The sequence below is a fragment of the Tribolium castaneum genome, chromosome 8, assembly GCF_031307605.1.
Source record: "Tribolium castaneum strain GA2 chromosome 8, icTriCast1.1, whole genome shotgun sequence".
Classification (NCBI taxonomy): Eukaryota; Metazoa; Arthropoda; class Insecta; order Coleoptera; family Tenebrionidae; genus Tribolium; species Tribolium castaneum.
This window is the reverse complement of record NC_087401.1, coordinates 13,274,192-13,296,292: the sequence shown is the minus strand read 5'-3', so window position 1 is coordinate 13,296,292 and position 22,101 is coordinate 13,274,192. Positions and strand designations below refer to the sequence as shown.

General features: G+C 29.4%; 1 protein-coding gene across 2 annotated transcripts; it reads left to right on the top strand.

The window, feature by feature from the left end:
• The first annotated feature begins 874 nt into the window (after positions 1–874).
• On the top strand, positions 875–21,640 carry Rph (Rabphilin). 2 transcript variants are annotated; one of them, XM_064358450.1, is made up of 7 exons: positions 875–1,059; positions 8,698–8,842; positions 13,219–13,630; positions 17,646–17,691; positions 17,752–17,983; positions 20,473–21,077; positions 21,254–21,640. In XM_064358450.1, the coding sequence occupies exons 1-7, from the start codon at positions 983–985 to the stop codon at positions 21,552–21,554; spliced, it is 1,818 nt and encodes a 605-aa protein (XP_064214520.1). In that variant the 5' UTR covers positions 875–982; the 3' UTR covers positions 21,555–21,640. The 2 variants fall into 2 exon arrangements, with proteins under 2 accessions (XP_064214520.1, XP_064214519.1); XM_064358449.1 differs by having other exon boundaries at positions 13,219–13,648.
• Positions 21,641–22,101: the final 461 nt, after the last annotated feature.

The window sequence follows — 22,101 nt, the reverse complement described above, 5'->3', positions numbered from 1 at the left end:
TTTGATTTTTTTTTCAAACTCAACACTGTTTTTTTGTTTTATTTTATTATTTACATATTCTAATTAATTATTTGATTAAATCCAACATGTCTGATTTTTTTATTTAATTTGTTGTGACGTAAGAATTAACATTTGTATTTACTACTAATGCAACTTTTTTAATAAATTTTGAAAAAAAAAACCACTCGTCGTAGAGCAGTTTAACCTGTTTTTTACGATCTAACGTTTAGGATGATTTTTTTTTCAAATTGAAGTTTGTTTTTCGATTTATTTAGTCAAAATTTATATTAAAATTGCTAAAAGTTTTTTAGTTCAATGATGTTTAAAATCTTAAAAAAACATTATTACTGTTACTTAATTTAATAAAGTTAAGGCAGGTTTATAGAAAGTTTCTTTAAATTTTAATTAGTTGTTAAAACTTAACAACGCGATTAAACCAATCAAATTAGTTCAATTTGGTCACGTGATCAGTTAATCACGCATTTAATTGTAGATTAAATTAATAAAGAACATCTCTTGCAACAATCTTTTGAAAATGATCGAATTTCTTCAAACCTCAATTAAACCAAAATTAATCTGAACCACAACAATAATGACCAGAATGTAATCTGAGTATTTCATTAAACAACCTTTCGACCCTAAACCCAATCAAGTTAATAACGTAATAACTAAAACAATTTCCCGTCCCTTCCTTTTTATATTTTTTGTCATCAAGTTTGAAATTTTTGCAATTTTTCGGTGCTCATAATTAAGACCCGGCGTCGCGACGCCACAAATCACGAAAACAAACGTCCGGAACGCGTGTCTATTCGAAATAATTTATCGATCGGATGTGACGTCACGCGCGCCGGCCGTCGCGACGCGAGCAACAGGCTGTGATATCAACAGTTGTCGCGTTGGCAGGCGTCGCGACGGACGTCGACGGCCACTCTCAAGCAACGACCAACGTGATTTATTTCACCCTTTTTGTCCATGGTAAACAATGGTCGATTGTGGAGCCAACGATGCTACCAACAGATTTGTTTGTCCCAATGATCGGCAATTGGCGCTTCGAGCCAAGTGAGTAAACTAAACGGAGGGAATTGTTTGTTTTTTCGTGTTTGTTGTGATGGTAATTGGGGATTGTTAAAGGATGACGGATGTTTTATTGATTTAATGCTTCCACTTTTCTAGCTAGGATAATAGAGCTCGGGGCTCTTTGATGACTGCGAAAATTGGGCAAAATATTTTTTAAAAAGCCAACTTTTCGGAGCAAATAATTAAAACACGGTTTTATTCCTTTTAGCTAATTAAAATTTCGCCCACAAACTGACAAATATTTGTCAGTTTCATCTCACTGTGAGTGAAACAAAATCATTATTTTTATAATTAATTTTTATTAACTTAGCTTAAGTTTAAGATTTAAAAAAGATACAAAATCACGAAATTCCTAGCGAAATTCGCTCTAAAATAATAATTTTGGAGGGGTTTTCGTTAAAATGTGCATATAGTAAAACCTCTCAACAACGGACACAGGTAGGGAATTTTTAATTGTCCGTTTTAGAGAGGTTTTGTTACTTTTCTACAAAAATGTCCGTTGTGAAGAGGTGTCCGTTATTCGGAGATGTCCACTAAGAGAGAATTTATTGTGATTATTATTTTGCAAGATTTTGCTAAAAACAAACCCAAATATCACCAATTTACTAATTTTTACCATTGTTTTGCAAAATTTCGTGAAAAACTACCCAAAAAATAATGTCAAAAAGATCGAAAATGACGTTGTTAATTATTGAAAATTATCAGAAAAAAAACACTAAAATCTAAGCTGAAAATAAGTTATTTTGGTGCAATCTTTAGAAAAATTGTTTCTTTTGTTAAGTTTTACAAAAATTAACTCAAAAAACAGCAAAAACGTTCAACATTTTTCCACTCTAAAAGATAAATATTTTAAAAAATTCGTCTAAAATCAGCTCAAAAATTACGAAACTTGGTTAAAAATGACACTTATCTTTTCTTTTTCATGTATTTTCGTTCGGTTTTTAGCTAAAAATTCACTTTTGTCGGAGATTCTGTCAAAAATAATCGCAAAAATTACTTTTTTTAGAAATTTTTTTCAGACAAAAACACTATTATTTCGCGTATTTTAGCAAAAATAACTCCAATAATCACTAAACCAAATTTTATTCCTTTTATCTAATTAAAATTCCGCCCACAAACTGACAAATATTTGTCAGTTTCATCTCACTGTGAGTGAAACAAAATCATTATTTTTATAATTAATTTTTATTAACTTAGCTAAGTTTAAGATTTAAAAAAGATACAAAATCACGAAATTCCTAGCGAAATTCGCTCTAAAATAATAATTTTGGAGGGGTTTTCGTTAAAATATGCATATAGTAAAACTTCTCAACAACGGACACAGGTAGGGAATTTTTAATTGTCCGTTTTAGAGAGGTGTCCTTTAATTGGAGGTGAGAAATTTTAATATAGGTTTTGTTACTTTCCTACAAAAATGTCCGTTGTGAAGAGGTGTCCGTTATTCGGAGATGTCCACTAAGAGAGAATTTATTGTGATTGTTATTTTGCAAGATTTTGCTAAAAACAAACCCAAATATTACCAATTTACTAATTTTTATCATTGTTTTGCAAAACTTCGTAAAAAACTACCCAAAAAATAATGCCAAAAAGGCATTGTTCATTATTGAAAATTATCAGGAAAAACACTAAAATCTAACCAGAAAATAACAACTTATTTTAGTGATATCTTTAAAAAAAATTTTTTTTTGTAAAGTTTTAGAAAAATTAACTCAAAAACACCAAAAATGTCCAACATTTTTCCACTCTGAAACGTAAATATTTTACAAAATTCGTCTAAAATCAGCTCAAAAATTACAAAACTTGGTTAAAAATGACACTTATCTGTTCTTTTTCATGTATTTTCGTTAGTTTTTTAGCTAAAAATTCATTTTTGTCGGAGATTTTGTCAAAAATAACCGCAAAAATTACTTTTTTTTGGTATTTTTTTCAGACAAAAACACTATTATTTCGCGTGTTTTAGCAAAAATAACTCCAATAATCACTAAACCAAATTTTATTCCTTTTATCTAATTAAAATTCCGCCCACAAACGGACAAATATTTGTCAGTTTCATCTCACTGTGAGTGAAACAAAATCATTAATTTTTTTAATTAATTTTTATTAACTTAGCTAAGTTTAAGATTTAAAATAGATACAAAATCACGAAATTCCTAGCGAAATTCGCTCTAAAATAATAATTTTGGAGTGGTTTTCGTTAAAATATGCATATAGTAAAACCTCTCAACAACGGACACAGGTAGGGAATTTTTAATTGTCCGTTTTAGAGAGGTTTTGTTACTTTTCTACAAAAATGTCCGTTGTGAAGAGGTGTCCGTTATTCGGAGATGTCCACTAAGAGAGAATTTATTGTGATTATTATTTTGCAAGATTTTGCTAAAAACAAACCCAAATATCACCAATTTACTAATTTTTACCATTGTTTTGCAAAATTTCGTGAAAAACTACCCAAAAAATAATGTCAAAAAGATCGAAAATGACGTTGTTAATTATTGAAAATTATCAGAAAAAAAACACTAAAATCTAAGCTGAAAATAAGTTATTTTGGTGCAATCTTTAGAAAAATTGTTTTTTTTGTTAAGTTTTACAAAAATTAACTCAAGAAACAGCAAAAACGTTCAACATTTTTCCACTCTAAAAGATAAATATTTTAAAAAATTCGTCCAAAATCAGCTCAAAAATTACGAAACTTGGTTAAAAATGACACTTATCTTTTCTTTTTCATGTATTTTCGTTCGGTTTTTAGCTAAAATTTCACTTTTGTCGGAGATTCTGTCAAAAATAATCGCAAAAATTACTTTTTTTAGGAATTTTTTTCAGACAAAAACACTATTATTTCGCGTATTTTAGCAAAAATAACTCCAATAATCACTAAACCAAATTTTATTCCTTTTATCTAATTAAAATTCCGCCCACAAACTGACAAATATTTGTCAGTTTTATCTCACTGTGAGTGAAACAAAATCATTATTTTTATAATTAATTTTTATTAACTTAGCTAAGTTTAAGATTTAAAATTGATACAAAATCACGAAATTCCTAGCGAAATTCGCTCTAAAATAATAACTTTGGAGTGGTTTTCGTTAAAATATGCATATAGTAAAACCTCTCAACAACGGACACAGGTAGGGAATTTTTAATTGTCCGTTTTAAAGAGGTTTTGTTACTTTTCTACAAAAATGTCCGTTGTGAAGAGGTGTCCGTTATTCGGAGATGTCCACTAAGAGAGAATTTATTGTGATTATTATTTTGCAAGATTTTGCTAAAAACAAACCCAAATATCACCCTAATTTTTACCATTGTTTTGCAAAATTTCGTGAAAAACTACCCAAAAAATAATGTCAAAAAGATCGAAAATGACGTTGTTAATTATTGAAAATTATCAGAAAAAAAACACTAAAATCTAAGCTGAAAATAAGTTATTTTGGTGCAATCTTTAGAAAAATTGTTTCTTTTGTTAAGTTTTACAAAAATTAACTCAAAAAACAGCAAAAACGTTCAACATTTTTCCACTCTAAAAGATAAATATTTTAAAAAATTCGTCCAGAATCAGCTCAAAAATTACGAAACTTGGTTAAAAATGACACTTATCTTTTCTTTTTCATGTATTTTCGTTCGGTTTTTAGCTAAAAATTCACTTTTGTCGGAGATTCTGTCAAAAATAATCGCAAAAATTACTTTTTTTAGGAATTTCTTTCAGACAAAAACACTATTATTTCGCGTATTTTAGCAAAAATAACTCCAATAATCACTAAACCAAATTTTATTCCTTTTATCTAATTAAAATTCCGCCCACAAACTGACAAATATTTGTCAGTTTCATCTCACTGTGAGTGAAACAAAATCATTATTTTTATAATTAATTTTTATTAACTTAGCTAAGTTTAAGATTTAAAATAGATACAAAATCACGAAATTCCTAGCGAAATTCGCTCTAAAATAATAATTTTGGAGTGGTTTTCGTTAAAATATGCATATAGTAAAACTTCTCAACAACGGACACAGGTAGGGAATTTTTAATTGTCCGTTTTAGAGAGGTGTCCTTTAATTGGAGGTGAGAAATTTTAATATAGGTTTTGTTACTTTCCTACAAAAATGTCCGTTGTGAAGAGGTGTCCGTTATTCGGAGATGTCCACTAAGAGAGAATTTATTGTGATTGTTATTTTGCAAGATTTTGCTAAAAACAAACCCAAATATTACCAATTTACTAATTTTTATCATTGTTTTGCAAAACTTCGTAAAAAACTACCCAAAAAATAATGCCAAGAAGGCATTGTTCATTATTGAAAATTATCAGGAAAAACACTAAAATCTAACCAGAAAATAACAACTTATTTTAGTGATATCTTTAAAAAAAATTTTTTTTTGTAAAGTTTTAGAAAAATTAACTCAAAAACACCAAAAATGTCCAACATTTTTCCACTCTGAAACGTAAATATTTTACAAAATTCGTCTAAAATCAGCTCAAAAATTACAAAACTTGGTTAAAAATGACACTTATCTGTTCTTTTTCATGTATTTTCGTTAGTTTTTTAGCTAAAAATTCATTTTTGTCGGAGATTTTGTCAAAAATAACCGCAAAAATTACTTTTTTTTGGTATTTTTTTCAGACAAAAACACTTTTATTTCGCGTATTTTAGCAAAAATAACTCCAGTAATCATTAAATCAAGTTTTATTCCTTATGTCTAATTAAAATTCCGCCCAAAAACAGGCAAATATTTGTTAATTTCATTTCATTGTATATGTTTTTAAAAAAACACCATTATTCTTATATAATCAATATTCTTATTAACTATTAGATTTAAAAAAATACAAAATCACGAAATTCCCAGCAAAATTTGCACAAAAACAACTATTTTTCATTGTTTTTTTGGCGTTTAGAAGTGGTTTTTGTTAGAATAAGGATACAAGTAATTATTTTGCGAAATTTTGTTAAAAATATCACCAACTTGGTAATAATGTAGTAATTTGTATCATATTGTTTCGCAAAATTTCGTCAAAAACTACAGAAAAAATGATGCCGAAAAGGTCGAAAATTTCATAGTTAATTATTAAAAATTATTTTAAAAACATTATAATCTAAGCTGAAAATGACAACTTACTTCAGAAAGATTGTTTATTAACAAAGTTTTACCAAAAATTAACTCAATAACACCAAACATGTCAAACAAAACATTCAACATTATTTTTTGAATCTAAAACGCGAATATTTTGTCAAATTTCGTCCAAAATTAGCTCAAAAATTATGAAACTTGGTCAAAAACCACACAACTTATTTTTTCTTTTGCATGTGTTTTTGTTCGTTTTTAGCTAGAAATTGACTTTTTTCCCGAATTTTGCCAAAAATAGTCGAAAAAACAGCTTTTTTTAGCCAAAAACACTAATGTTTCACGTAGTTTATGAAAAATAACTCACTAAATAATAATCACTAAACCACGTTTTGACTTTGGAAAGCTGTTTTGCAAGCTTTTTTTAATTTTAAAAAAATCTTTTTTACAATTCTCCGACCGTTTTTGAAAGTTTAGTTTTGCCGTAAGATTTTGTTAAAGATTTTGGAAAATTCACTCCAAAATAATTATTTATTTTTTGTTTTGGAGTGTTTTTTGACAATGTTTATTCAAAAATCTGTCCAAAAACTACATCAAACAGGATATTTTTTTAAAGCATTATTTCAGCACGTTTTTCTGCGTGAAACGCAAATATTTCGTCAAAAATCACCAAATTATGTAAAAAAATGACTTTAAATTCATCTTTTTCTTGTCTTTTGCATACATTTTCGTTCGTCTATCAGCTAGAAATTCACTTTTGCCAAAAATAATCGTAAAAATAACTAACTTTTAAGATAAAAATTTTGTTTAGTTTTTTATATTGTAATTAAAAAATTAATAAATTTACAAAAAAAAATCAGCGTTTTAGTGTGAATTTAAATCAGAAACACAAAATATCACCAAATTTTTACCCGTTCAAAGTAAAAAACTCTTATTTTTTCGCTTTTTGAACACAATTATTACCAAAAGTATGTTAAAATTGTATTATTTTTGATTTCTTCGACTAGGTTTTTAGTTTATATTTCTTTCCGTAATGTTGTTTCCTCAAAAAATTACAACTTTCCTTTTTTTGTTTTATTAACGTTTTGATGTGATTTTAAATCAGAAACACAATTAATTCGTAAAATTGCGTCACAAGTTGAAAAAAAAATTGTAAAAAAAAAGGTAAAAAAGTAAGTACATTATTTCCCAACACCTTTTCAGCTAGAAACGCAAATATTTCGCCAATTTTCGTCCAAAAATTATGGAAAAAACACCTTTTTTGCGCATTTTGACAAATAAATAATAAATAAATAAATAAATAAAAATATAATCAATATACCAGGTACAAAAGTGAGTTATTTTTAAATTTTTTGAGCCGTCGTGTGCGTTTTTTTAAGTAATAAGAAAAATTATTAACTTTGGGTAAAGAATGATAATATTTCTGTATAGTTTTCAAGCACTTTCAAGCTAGAAACTCAGTTTTGATCTGTCAAATTTACTTAAAAAAATAAAAAACACAAAATTTACAAAAAAAAATTAGTTTTAGAGGGGTTTTAAGTCAGAAACACAAAATATCGCCAAATTTTTGCTTTTTTCAAGCCCTTTGTCGCATTTTGCAAAAACATTTGTTACTCATTTTTTCATTTTATCAAATTTTATCAAAAGTCACTCAATAAAACAATGCCAAATTAGGCCGAAAAAAACATTATTTTTCATTTTTCAAATTATTTTACAACACTTTTCCGGAAAATATTAAAATTTAATTTATTTCACTGTAACAAACGTCTAGTAGCGACCTAAATAACATAAATCTTATTACAAAAATTTTGCTTTTGTTTTACTAAAACTGTTTTTAATTTTTTTTGGTTAAGTAATTTTTTGTAATAAAGCACTATAATCATTAATCAGTGAGAGACGTTTAAATGTTTGTAAAAACATTTAAAAAATGTTAAGTTATTCAACTTTTAAGAAGCTTTCTCATTTTTTTAAATCTTGACCTCACACGTTAAGGCATTAAAGCTTCAGTTTTTTACTTTCAAGCTCAACTAACTTTAATTTAATTCATCTATTATTTTCTTCTTGTTTTTTTTTTACAAGTGGTAGTTTTCTATTTAAGTTGAATTTTTTGTGTACAGAAAGTCGGGTTATTTTGCCTCCTGGTGACCACTTTTCCCGATAAATAAGCTCCTCACGACAAGCCCCAAGCCCCGATTGATTTAATTGCGTCCATTAGGCATTACTTTCACCATTCATCCAACACAAACCTGGCACTTTACGGCATTCCAGCCTCAAATCAATAAAACCATCAGTGAAATTTTCTAGTCGTACGCAGTTGTACAGCAACAAAGTGCATTTTGATTAAATCAGAATTAAATCTCAAAGTGTGTCAGTCTCGTCGTCGGCGAGCAGTTACACTTCAAAGGATAATCTCTAACAAAATTACGAAACGCAAATTTTATTTCGAGACGCAAATGGCTTTCGCCAACTTTGCTCTTTACATTGTTTATCACCGTTATTACAACTAATCTCCCTTATCATCACCAACAGATGTTGTTTTCGGACGAAACAATTTTTCAAACATATTATTACAGACTCAAAGCGGGATGGAGTGTCAAAACGGCCACCTTAAACACACACGGAACCACAACAAACCAGCCCTTAGGGCCAGAGGAGCAAGAAGCCATCGTCAGCGTCATCAAGCGGGCCGAGGAAATCGACCTCACTGAACAAGAACGGGTAAAAACAAAACAAAAAACAAAAATTAAAAAATTAAAGCCCAAAATTATCTTTCAACAATTTTTATTATTAAATTGATATAATAATAATAATAATAATAATAGGAATTTATAAAATAAATAAAAAAATAAATATACAACTCTGTGGGGCGAAGTCGGTGTTCCACAAGGCACAATTTTGGGACCGCTCCTATTTTTATAGACACCGAAATTTTTTCATTCAAATAACATTTTTATTTTCCGTAGAACGGGTAAAAATAAAACAAAAAACAAAAATAAAAAATATAGCAAAATTAAAGCCCTGGGAATAATTCTTGTGCAAAATTATCTTTCAACAATTTTTTATTATTAAATTGTAATAATAATAATAATAATAATAATAATAATAATAATAATAATAATAATAATAATAATAATAATAATAATAATAACAATAATAATAATAATAATAATAACAATAATAATAATAATAATAATAGGCCTTTATAAAAAAATAAATAAATAAATATACAACTCTGTGGGGCGAAGTCTAGCCGGTGTTCCACAAGGCACAATTTTGGGACCGCTCCTATTTTTATAGACACCTAAATTTTTTTCATTCAAATAACATTTTTATTTTCCGTAGAACAAGTAAAAATAAAACAAAAAACAAAAATAAAAAATATAGCAATATTAAAGCCCTGGGAATAATTCTTGTGCAAAATTATCTTTCAACAATTTTTTATTATTAAATTGTAATAATAATAATAATAATAATAATAATAATAATAATAGGCCTTTATAAAAAAATAAATAAATAAATATACAACTCTGTGGGGCGAAGTCTAGCCGGTGTTCCACAAGGCACAATTTTGGGACCGCTCCTATTTTTATAGACACCTAATTTTTTTCATTCAAATAACATTTTTATTTTCCGTAGAACAAGTAAAAATAAAACAAAAAACAAAAATAAAAAATATAGCAAAATTAAAGCCCTGGGAATAATTCTTGTGCAAAATTATCTTTCAACAATTTTTTATTATTAAATTGTTAATAATAATAATAATAATAATAATAATAATAATAATAATAGGCCTTTATAAAAAAAATAAATAAATAAATATACAACTCTGTGGGGCGAAGTCTAGCCGGTGTTCCACAAGGCACAATTTTGAGACCGCTCCTTTTTTTATAGACACCTAAATTTTTTCAATCAATTAACATTTTTATTTTCCGTAGAACGGGTAAAAATAAAACAAAAAACAAAAATAAAAAAATATAGCTAAATTGAAGCCCTTGGAACAATTCTTGTGCAAAAATATTTTTTAAAAATTTTTTAATATTAAATTGTTACATAATAATAATAATAATAATAATAATAATAATAATAATAATAATAATAATAATAGGCTTTTATAAAAAAATAAATAAATAAATATACAACTCTATGGGGCGAAGTCTAGCCGGTGTTCCACAAGGCACAACTTTGGGACCGCTCCTTTTTTATAGACACCGAAATTTTTTCATTCAAATAACATTTTTATTTTCTGTAGAACGGGAAAAAATAAAACAAAAAACAAAAATAAAAAAATATAGCAAAATAAACCTTTGGGAACAATTCTTGTGCAAAATTATCTTTCAACAATTTTTTAATATTTAATTGTTACATAATAATAATAATAATAATAATAATAATAATAATAATAATAATAATAATAATAATAATAATAATAATAATAATAAGCTTTTATAAAAAAATAAATAAATAAATATACAACTCTATGGGGCGAAGTCTAGCCGGTGTTCCACAAGGCCCAATTTTGGGACCGCTCCTATTTTTATAGACACCTAAATTTTTTCATTCAAATAACATTTTTATTTTCCATGGAATTTTATACTCAATTTTTTTTGTAAAATTTGTCACTAACGAATTTTTCCACAACTGGAATACTTTATACAAAAATTTACACTTTGTTTACGAATTAACGGAAGAAATTGTTTGTTTTTTTGTGTTTGTTGTGATGGTAATTGGGGATTGTTAAAGGATGACGAATGATTTATTGATTTAATGATTCCACTTTTCTAGCTAGGGAAATAGAGCTCTGCTCTCTTTGACTGCAAAAATTGGGCAAAACATAATTTAAAACTAACTTTTAACGAGATTTTCAAATTATTTACGTTCTGCGATTTGTAGCAAATAATTCAAACACGTTTTTATTCCTTTTATCTAATTAAAATTTCGCCCACAAACAGACAAATATTTGTTAATTTCATTTCATTGTGAGTTTTTGTAACAACACCATTATTTTTTTTAATCAACTTTATTAACTTACTTAACTTAGTTTTTTTTGTGAGATTTTGTTAAAAAATATCAAATCATAACTATTTTACAAAGAGCTCGTGAATCCTCAGCCTTAAAAGACAATACAACCTTACAAAATAATTTAGGAACAAATAGTAGATAGTGAATTAATAAATTAAGAAAAATAACTTTGACACTGAGAAACTCAAAAGCTGAAATAAAAAAACCAAAAAAGAGTGAGATTGAAATTCCGAAGAACAAAGTGACTAAAAGAAAGAGAAACTGAAAAAAAAAACTAAAAAAAAGAAACACTAATAAATGGAAACATTACATTAAATAAAAAATCAACACACTAAGAAAGTAAAAAGATAAAAAACTTAAATACAAAAAAAAAACTAAAAAACTGAGAAAATAAAATTCTGTCAGTGCCTGAAAAGGTAATAAACTAACTGGGAAGTAAATACATTAAAAAATTTGAAAACTAAAAAATACTGAGAAACTTAAAAACTGTGAGAGAGAAACATTAAAAAACTATATAATGTTGTATTATTTTTTTAGCAAAAAACTAATAAAAGAGTCGAAAAAATATCCTATTTTAAATTAGGAAGGTTAAACACAACTTCAGAATGTTCAAAACACATTTGGGAGACAAGCCATTTAGGAATAAAAAATAAAAAAATTGTCTCAAATATTTACATTTTTAACAAACAGATTCAATTCAAGTTTTATGAAGTTTTTTAAAAATTGCAGGTTAAAAAGTTTCCGATAATCTGGTCTTGACTGATCTCTCATTACCTAAGTTTAAAACAGTAATATTTGAAAGATCTCCCTCCCACAATACGATCAATAAGTTATACAGGGTGATTCTATTAGGAAATACGTTAGAAACATTTTAACTTCTGTATTAACTTCTAATATAGCTAGCTAGAACCTTAAAATTTTGTACACAATCCAAATCGACCACTTTAGTTCAATTAAAATATTTTTAAAATGGCTGAACTTTCGCAACGGTAAAAAAAGTGGCGCCATCTTTAATTTTTTTTTGAATTTGTCTTGAGAACTGAGTAAATTTTTACCTAAGTTGTTGGTACTTATCTGTCATAGTTTCTGACATGTATGTCAATTGTTTTAAAAAACATTGACATACATGTCAAAATAACCTAGTCTTCATTTGACTCTAACCGCGAAAGCTTTCGTTCTTTTATCAATTTTTTTGTCAAAATTTTCGACCACTTTAATTCAATTAAAATATTTTTAAAATGGCTGAACTTTCGCAACGGTAAAAAAAGTGGCGCCATCTTTAATTTTTTTTGAATTTGTCTTAAGAACTGAGTAAATTTTAACCTAAGTTGTTGGTACTTATCTGTCATAGTTTCTGACATGTAAGTCAATTGTTTTAAAAAACATTGACATACATGTCAAAATAACCTAGTCATCATTTGTCTCTAACCGCGAAAGCTTACGTTCTTTTATCAATTTTTTTGTCAAAATTTTTATTTGCAGAGATTGAAATCTTTTGAATAACTGACAACCAAATGACAAATCTTCTGAAATCTTCAAAATTATCAACTGTCAAATTGCAAGGCTACCATGATTTTTTGAAAATGGTGATCAAGAAATGATTATAAGACATGTTTTTCAAATAGAATTTTAAATTAAATTTTTTAATGGCAATCAAAAAAACATTGATTTTTCTGGAGACTTTTATCAAAGCCTTTTGGATCTATCACAGTTTTTAAAATAAAAAAAACACGCGGAATTTGAGCTATTATTAAAAAGTTTCTAGTGTATAGGTCCTAAAAGAATCACCCTATATGCAGAATTTCTGTCATTTGCTTAAAGAAAAACTTTCGGTAAACAAATAAAAGCATATTTTGCTAATTTCTAGTTTTTTTTCAAAATTTCTTTTGCTTTTTGTTTTTTTCGTCTTGTTTTGTTTTTTGTTATTTTTCTTCAGTAGTTTTTATATTTTTTTATATTTTTATATTCATTTTTCTAGAGATTTATAATATTTTTGTTCACTATTTTTTAAAATTATTATTATTATTATTATTATTATTATTATTTTTATTATTATTAAAAATAAATGAAAACAGGTTGGGCGTCTGGTCGAGCGTCTGGAAAACATGCGTCGCAACGCCCTGGGGCGCAGCCCCTCTCAGTGTCTCCTCTGCGGCGATGGTTTTGGAATGTTGGGGGCCCAGAAAGTGCTCTGTATCGACTGTCGCCGTCTAGTGTGCCAAAAATGTGCCATTGAAACGTATACTAAAGCAGCACGTAACTATTGGTTGTGTATGATTTGTGCCGAAACGCGCGAAATTTGGAAAAAATCAGGCGCTTGGTTTTTCAAAAGCATCCCCAAATATATACTTCCGGCGGAAAAAAACCAAAATTACAGACACAGTCTGGGGAAAATTGGTCGAAATTCGAAGGGGAATTACCGGGATGAAGACAGCTCGTCGGATGAGGAGAGGAAAATTTGGACGAGGATACAGAGGAGGAATTCTAGTACGGAAAGCACTCATGGTATTTCTTATGTCTATTTCTATTTGTTTTTTATTTTTTTTTACTTTTTTTTTCAAATAAAACACCATGTAATGGCCTAAAATGCTCTATGACGAGTGAATTTTTTGCGATATTTGCGAATTTTTGGGTGCCCGGAAATCACCCGGAGCGCCCCGGAATTGTCAATGTCGGATGTAAAATCGTCCGGGGAAAACGGCCACGCAAACCGTTTTGGCCTAAAAAATATAGTTTCAAAGTTATGATTTTTTCTTATTTTAAAAAGTCGATTTTTGTAGCCTTTAATTTTTTTCATTTTATTAATTACAAAATTACCCAAAACACTCCGGATTTGAGTAAATCATATGTAAAATCGTCCGGGGAAAGCGGCCACGTAAACCATTTTTGCCTAAAAGATATAGTTTCCAAGTTATGATTTTTTCTTTATTTGAAAAAATCGTTTTTTTTTTGTAGCCTTCAAATTTTTGCTTTTTATTAATTACAAAATCACTCGAAACATCCCGGATTTGACCAAATCATGTGTAAAATTATCCAGGGAATGTCACCATGTAAACAGATTTGGCCGAAAACTGATGGTTTCAAAGTTATGAATTTTTCTATTTTCGAAATCAAATTTTTTGGGCCAATTAAATATTTAAATTTTTTTTCATTTCAAAAGCATCCGAAATGTCCCGAAATCGACGACATCGTGTGTAAAATCGTCCGGGGAATGCGACTAGGCAATTCGTTTTGACCTAAAACTAAAAGTTTCAAAGTTATGAATTTTTTAAGTCGATTTTTTCAAGTCACATTTTTCTTTCCTTTTATTATTTAATTAAAAATCACCCAGAAACACCGGAAACTACGCTGTCATGAGTAAAATCATCCGGATAATACGGCCACCCAATTCGTTTTAACCTAAAATTGTTAGTTCCCAAGTTATGATTTTTTTTATTTTAAAAAACGTTTTTTTTTGTAGACAGTCTAATTTTTTATTTTTTTTTTATTCTAAAAATCACACGAAACCCCCGTAATCGCCGACATCTTGTATAAAGTCATTCGGGAAAAGCAACCACGTAAACGGTTTTAGCCTAAAACTAATGGATTCCAAGTTAGAAATTTTTTATTTTAAAAAATCTTTTTTCAAAAAATCTGATTTTTTCTATTTTTTTTTTTTACTTAAAAAAACAGCACTCTGAAACTCAGGAATCGACGATATCATGCATATTATCATCCAGGGAAACACCTTAAAACTCTTAACTCCCAAATTATGATATTAAAAAAAAAACGAATTTTTGTAGTCAATAAGATTTTTTCCCTTTTTTTTTAATTTACAAATCACCCGAAAAGTCTCCGAAATAAACGTCATCATGTGGAAAATCGTCCGCAAAATGCGACCATGCAAACCGTTTTAGCCTAAAAACCATAGTTTCCAAACTATTTTCAATTTCAAAAAATCGATTTTTTCTAGACCAACAAATTTTTTAAATTTTTTTAAATTTAAGAACCTTCCGAAACACCCGGGCTCGACGATATCTTGTGTAAAATTATCCGAGGAATGCGGTCACGTAAACCGTTGTAGCCCAAAACTCATAGTTATTTTTTAATTTAAAAATTAAATTTTTTGTAGTCAATCTGATTTTTTTATTTTTTATTTATTTTAAAAATCACCCGGAACGCTCCGAAATCGACAACATCGTGTATAAAATCATTCAAGGAATGCGACTACGTAAGTCGTTTTCGCCTAAAACTGATAGTTTCCAAGTCGTGATTTTTTTAATTTTTAAAAGTCAATTTTTTTAACTAGTCATTTTTTTTTGATCTAAAAATTACCCGAAACACGACAAAATTTCAGGTAAAATAACTCAAAAAATTCACCTGTGCACACTATTCTGACCTGGCCGTTATGGATTTCAAGTATTGCTTCGATTTTTAATGTTTTGATTTTTGCAATTTTTGTCGCAGTTTTGGTCGATTTTGGGTACCCGGAACTTTTGTCGAGCAATAGCTCCGGAATTGTTAGAGAAAACCCCACGAAGTGTATTATCGTTGGAAAGCTCTTTGCATAATCTATTTTTTTCAAAAAAGATTATTGTTCTCCAACTAATAGTTTTCGAGCAAATTGCAGATAAATGCAAAAATTGGTAAAATCTAAAAAAATTCATAACCAAAAAACTATTGGGAATTTGGCAATTTTCTTCACGCCAATCAATTCCCCGGATCATTTTGCATAGGCATGGATAAAAATACTTCCACTTTTCCGAATAGTATTGCCGTAATTTATTTTATTTTAATTTGAAAAATGGTGGATGCGCCGAATTATTTTTCAAAAAATTCATAACTAAAAAACTAAAAGTCGTAGAGCAATGCGGTTTGTTCCATTGAATTCAGCGGCTCATTTTCTGTATTACACCAACTTTTCACGTAATTTAAAATTTTAATTTTTTTTTGCTAAAATTTCCTGAGTGCACTTACTTTCAAGAAAGTGAAAAAAATATTTTTTTTTAAAACTCGTTCTATCATAGTTTTTCGGACTTCTATATGCCTTAACAACCCCCTACAGTTGATAAAAGTAGAAAAAAAATTAATTGCTTCGATTTTTAATGTTTTGATTTTTGCAATTTTTGTCGCAGTTTTGGTCGATTCTGGGTACCCGGAACATTTGTCGAGCAATAGCTCCGGAACTGTTAGAGAAAACCCCACGAAGTGTATTATCGTTGGAAAGCTCTTTGCATAATCAATTTTTTTCAAAAAAGATTATTGTTCTCCGACTAATAGTTTTCGAGCAAATTGCAGATAAAAGCAAAAAATGGTAAAATCTAAAAAAATTCATAACCAAAAAACTATTGGGAATTTGGCAATTTTCTCCATGCCAATCAATTCCCCGGATCATTTTGCATAGGCATGGATAAAAATACTTCCACTTTTTCGAATAGTATTGCCGTAATTTATTTTATTTTAATTTGAAAAATGGTGGATGCGCAGAATTATTTTTCAAAAAATTCATAACTTAAAAACTAAAAGTCGTAGAGCAATGCGGTTTGTTCCATTGAATTCAGCTGTTCATTTTCTGTGTTATACCAACTTTTCACGTAATTTAAAATTTTAATTTTTTTTGCTAAAATTTCCTGAGTGCACTCACCTTCAAGAAAGTGAAAAAAATATTTTTTTTTAAACTCGTTCTATCATAGTTTTTCGGACTTCTATATGCCTTAACAACCCCCTACAGTTGGTAAAAGTAGAAAAAAAATTAATTGCTTCGATTTTTGATGTTTTGATTTTTGCAATTTTTGTCGCAGTTTTGGTCGATTTTGAGTACCCGGAACATTTGTCGAGCAATAGCTGTTAGAGAAAACCCCACGAAGTGTATTATCGTTGGAAAGCTCTTTGCATAATCTATTTTTTTCAAAAAAGATTATTGTTCTCCGACTAATAGTTTTCGAGCAAATTGCAGATAAAAGCAAAAATTGGTAAAATCTAAAAAAATTCATAACCAAAAAACTATTGGGAATTTGGCAATTTTCTCCATGCCAATCAATTCCCCGGATCATTTTGCATAGGTGTGGATCAAAATAGTTCCACTTTTTGGAATAGTTTAGCCGCGAATGAAAAAATAAAACAAATTAAAAAAAAGTTAACTTAGAAATCGGTCAATTTTTAAAGTGTCTCAAAATCAAATTTTTTGATCTAAAAATTACCCGAAACACGACAAAATTTCAGGTAAAATAACTCAAAAAATTCACCTGTGCAAACTATTCTGACCTGGCCGTTATGGATTTCAAGTTAAGATTTTTTTTAATTTATTTTTGTGAAAGTGTATTGTAATTTCAGTTTAGAAACTTTGTTGTGAATCAAGAGAAAAAAAAACAAACAGCACGTGTGTCCCATTTCTCCCTCCTACCCCATCGATTATTCAAAAACCCGTAATAGCGCCTTATTAAAAATTGAAAACACTAAACGCACCCTCTATAATTACATCGGACTGTACCATCTTTTAATAAAACAATTGGTTTTCCCACAGATGGCCACGAGTCCGTCCAAGACGTCGCCACGATGTCGACACACAAGTAAGTAATAAATTTAATAAAAAAAAAATTAGTCCTTTGATATGTGAGTAACAATAATAGGAGACAATCCAGCGCTAGCGAGTCGCAACAAAGCAAAGAGATGGAATCATTAAAAGGCTTAGGTTCGCTGAATTTAAGCGAAACGAAGGTTTGGGATCAGGCTGAGGGATCCGAGCTATCCCGGAGGGAATCCACAGTTAGCAGATCCTTATCAGAGTGGAATTGGAGCGACAGCAGGAGCGAGGATCGAGTTTCGCCGAGTACTTCAAGTGTGAGCAGCAGCATATTTAAAGTGAGTACGAAACGAAACCAAGTATTGATTTAATTGGGTTTATCGAGAGGACGAATCAATTTTTTATCTATATTTAGAACGAGAGGGTTGAATAATTCATTAATTTTGCCAAAAAAAGAGAGATAAAATTTAAAATTTAACTCAAACTCACTTTTGTTTAAAACATAACTCTAAACTCATTTTTTTATTATCTTGTGGATTTTTGTAGCGCTCTAGTGACCAATGACTTCGAAATTAAGTTGGCAGCATTGTCAATATTCCTTAACTTTGACAAAAAAGAAAAAAAAAATTTAAAACCTGATTTTTAACTCATTTTTTAATTATATTCGAAACTTCTATACTGCTTTAGTGACCAAAGACCTCATTTTATATTATATTGTAGATTCCAATATTGATTTAGTGACATTGCAATTAGGTTGGCAACTTCGACAATATTCATACATTTTGTCAAAAAAATAATGGAAATAATGTGTTTAAACTTAACTCCAAACTAATTTTTTTTAAATATTTTTAACGTTCTAGTGTCCAGTAGCTTAAAAATTAAGTTGGCAACATTGAAATATTTATTAATTTTGTTAAAAAGAAAAGAAAAAAAATAAAATTTAATTCTAAACTCATTTTTTAGTTATACTGTAGATTTCTATACTGCTTTAGTGGCCAGTGACATTGAAATTGAGTTGGCAACATTGGCAATATTCATAAATTTTGTCACAAAGAGTGAATTTATTTTAAACTTGACCTCAAATTTATTTTCTTAATTATAGTTGATTTTTGTACCGCTTTAGTGGCCAGTGGTTTTGAAATTAAGTTGGCAACATTGTCATTATTTATTAATTTTGTAAAATAAGTGAAACATATTTAAAACCTAACTCCCAACTCATTTCTATACTGTTTTAGTGGCCAGTGACATTGAAATTGAGTTGGCAACATTGGCAATATTTATAAATTTTGTCACAAAAAATGAATTTATTTAAAACTTAACTCAAAACTCATTTTTTTAATATAATCTTAATTTTTGTACCGCTTTAGTGATCAGTGGTTTTGAAATTAAGTTGGCAACATTGTCATTATCTATTAATTTTGTAAAAAAAGTGAGACATATTTAACCCCAACTCTCAACTCACATTTTAATTAGATTTCTATACTGTTTTAGTGTCCAGTGACATTGAAATTGAGTTGGCAACATTGGCAATATTTATAAATTTTGTCACAAAGAATAAATTTATTTTAAACTGAACCCTAAACTTATTATCTTAATATATTGTTAATTTTTGTACCGCTTTAGAGACCAGTGGTTTTGAAATTAAGTTGGCAACATTGTCATTATTTATTAATTTTATAAAAAAAATGTGAGGCATATTTAAAACCTAACTCCTAATTCACATTTTAATTAGATTTCTATACTGTTTTAGTGGCCAGTGACATTGAAATTGAGTTGGCAACATTGGCAATATTTATAAATTTTGTCACAAAAAGTGAATTTATTTAAAACTTAACTCAAAACTCATTTTTTTAAAATAATCTTAATTTTTGTACCGCTTTAGTGGTCAGTGGTTTAGAAATTAAGTTGGCAACATTGTCATGTTTTATTAATTTTGTAAAAAAAGTGTGACATATTTAAAACCTCACTTTCAACTCACCTTTAATTAGATTTCTATACTGTTTTAGTAGCCAGTGACGTTAAAATTGAGTTGGCAACATTGGCAATATTTAAAAATTTTTTCACAAAGAGTGAATTTATTTTAAATTTGACCCCAAACTCATTTTCTTAATATATTGTTAATTTTTGTTCCGCTTTAGTGGCCAGTGATTTTGAAATTAAGTTGGCAACATTGTCATTATTTATTAATTTTATAAAAAAAATGTGAGGCATATTTAAAACCTAACTCCTAATTCACATTTTAATTAGATTTCTATACTGTTTTAGTGGCCAGTGACATTGAAATTGAGTTGGCAATATTGGCAATATTTATTAATTTTATCACAAAGAATGAATTTATTTTAAACTTGACCCCAAACTTATTTTCTTAAATATATTGATGATTTTCGTACCGCTTTAGAGGCCAGAAGTTTAAAAATTAAGTTGGCAACTTTGTCACTAATTATTCGTTTTGTCAAAAAAAGAAAAAAAATTTTAAAACGTAACTGCAAACTCATTTTTTAATTATTTTGTAGATTTCTATATTGCTTTAGTGGCAAGAGACATTGAAATTGAGTTGGCAACATTGTCAAAATTTATCAATTTTGTCAAAAATAGAGAGAAGTGTTTTAAACTTCACACGAAACTGTTTTTTTATATTATATTGTCGACTTCTTAATGCTTTAGTGGCCAGTGATTTTAAGTTGGCAACATTGGCAATATCTAATGATTTGATCAAAAAAAGGAAAATAAATTTAAAAATTAAAAAATCGTAGTTTTTGTACTGCTTTAGTGACCAGTTAGTGAAAATAAGTTGGCAACATTGCCAATTTAAATTTTTCTCCCGTAGAGCAACCTGGAGGAGCACAAACCCTCCGACCACTCCCTCGGCACCATCGAGCTCTCCCTCACCTACGACCCCATCACCTCCACCCTCCATTGCACCGTCTACCGTGCCAAAAACCTCATCCCCATGGACATCAACGGCCTCTCGGACCCCTTCTGCAAACTGAACATCCTCCCCAACGCCAAGCCCTCGACCCGCCTCCGCACCAAGACCGTCCACAAAACACGCAATCCCGAATTCAACGAAAACCTAACTTTCTACGACATCTCCGAGAGCGACCTCTCGAAGAAGGCCCTCCACGTCCTGGTGGTGGACGACGATAAGTTCGGACACGACTACATGGGCGAGACCAGGATCGGACTGGCCAAACTCAAACAACAAAACACCATCTACGTGGCCGCCTCTCTGGAGGAGATGCGACACGAGCAAAAGGGGCCACTCCCAGCACCCGAATTGAACCAATGGTTCGACGATTTGTGGTCACGTGGACAAATCCTCCTATCGCTGTGCTACAGCACCAAGAGGAGGGCGTTGCTGGTGATGGTGTGCAGGTGTGCCAACTTACTGCCAATGGACAATAACGGGTTCTCCGACCCGTTTGTTAAACTGTAAGTACAGTCGCCAAAAGTGAAAATGACGCATCCATAAACGAAATAAGTTGTAAAATACGGCACTCGCATACGCTCGTTGCATAAAGACAGACCGCGAACCTTAAGCTTCGTTTATGAACGCATCATTTTCATTTTGGGTGACTGTACACCGTTGTACGAAAAATTTTTTTTAGGCAATTACGACCAGATCCTTGCCACCGCAAGCACAAGACTTCCATTAAATGGAAAAATCTTAACCCGGTTTATAACGAGGAGTTTGCGTTTGAGACACGTCCCACAGAGTTGGCCACGCAAAGTCTCTATATCACAGTCTATGATAAGGACTATGGCAAAAGTAACGATTATTTGGGGGGTTTGATCCTAGGAGGCACCGGATCGAAGGGACTGAGGTTGAAACAATGGTTGGATATGATTAGATATCCGGATCATAGACATGAAGCCTGGCATAACTTAACCGAAGAAATTCTAGATTGAATTATTGGACCAAATTGTAATAAATTTAATCAAAGCTTTCCACTTGTGGGAAATTGTAAGAAGAGAATAAAACAATTTAATCGTTATTCCGTATTTCATTTTTAATTTTTTTAAAAATTCATAACTCAAAAACTATTCTGAATTTGGCAATTTTTTCGACGCTAATCGATTCCCCGGATCATTTTGCATAAGCATGGATAAAAATACTTCCACTTTTTCGAATAGTATTGCCGTAAGTTATTTTATTTTAATTTGAAAAATGGTGGATGCGCCGAATTATTTTTCAAAAAATTCATAACTAAAAAACTAAAAGTCGTAGAGCAATGCGGTTTTTTCCATTGAATTTAGCGGCTCATTTTGCGTATAAAACCATCTTTTAACAAGATGTAAACTTTTAAAGTTTTTTGCTAAAAATTAAGATACGCAATAACTATAGTGAAAAATTTTATTTACTAAAAAAAAATTCATAACTTGAAAACTAAAAGTCGTAGAGCAATGCGGTTTGTTCCATTGAATTCAGCGGCTCATTTTCTGTATTATACCAACT

What these genes read in the sequence shown, in the direction of transcription:
- Rph (XM_064358449.1), top strand. Translation starts at nt 983, where the DNA reads ATGGTCGATTGTGGAGCCAACGATGCTACCAACAGATTTGTTTGTCCC. An exon ending in CAATTGGCGCTTCGAGCCAA is followed by an intron (nt 1,060 to 8,697) that starts GTGAGTAAACTA and finishes ATATTATTACAG; the next exon opens with ACTCAAAGCGGGATGGAGTG. An exon ending in TAGTACGGAAAGCACTCATG is followed by an intron (nt 13,649 to 17,645) that starts GTATTTCTTATG and finishes GTTTTCCCACAG; the next exon opens with ATGGCCACGAGTCCGTCCAA.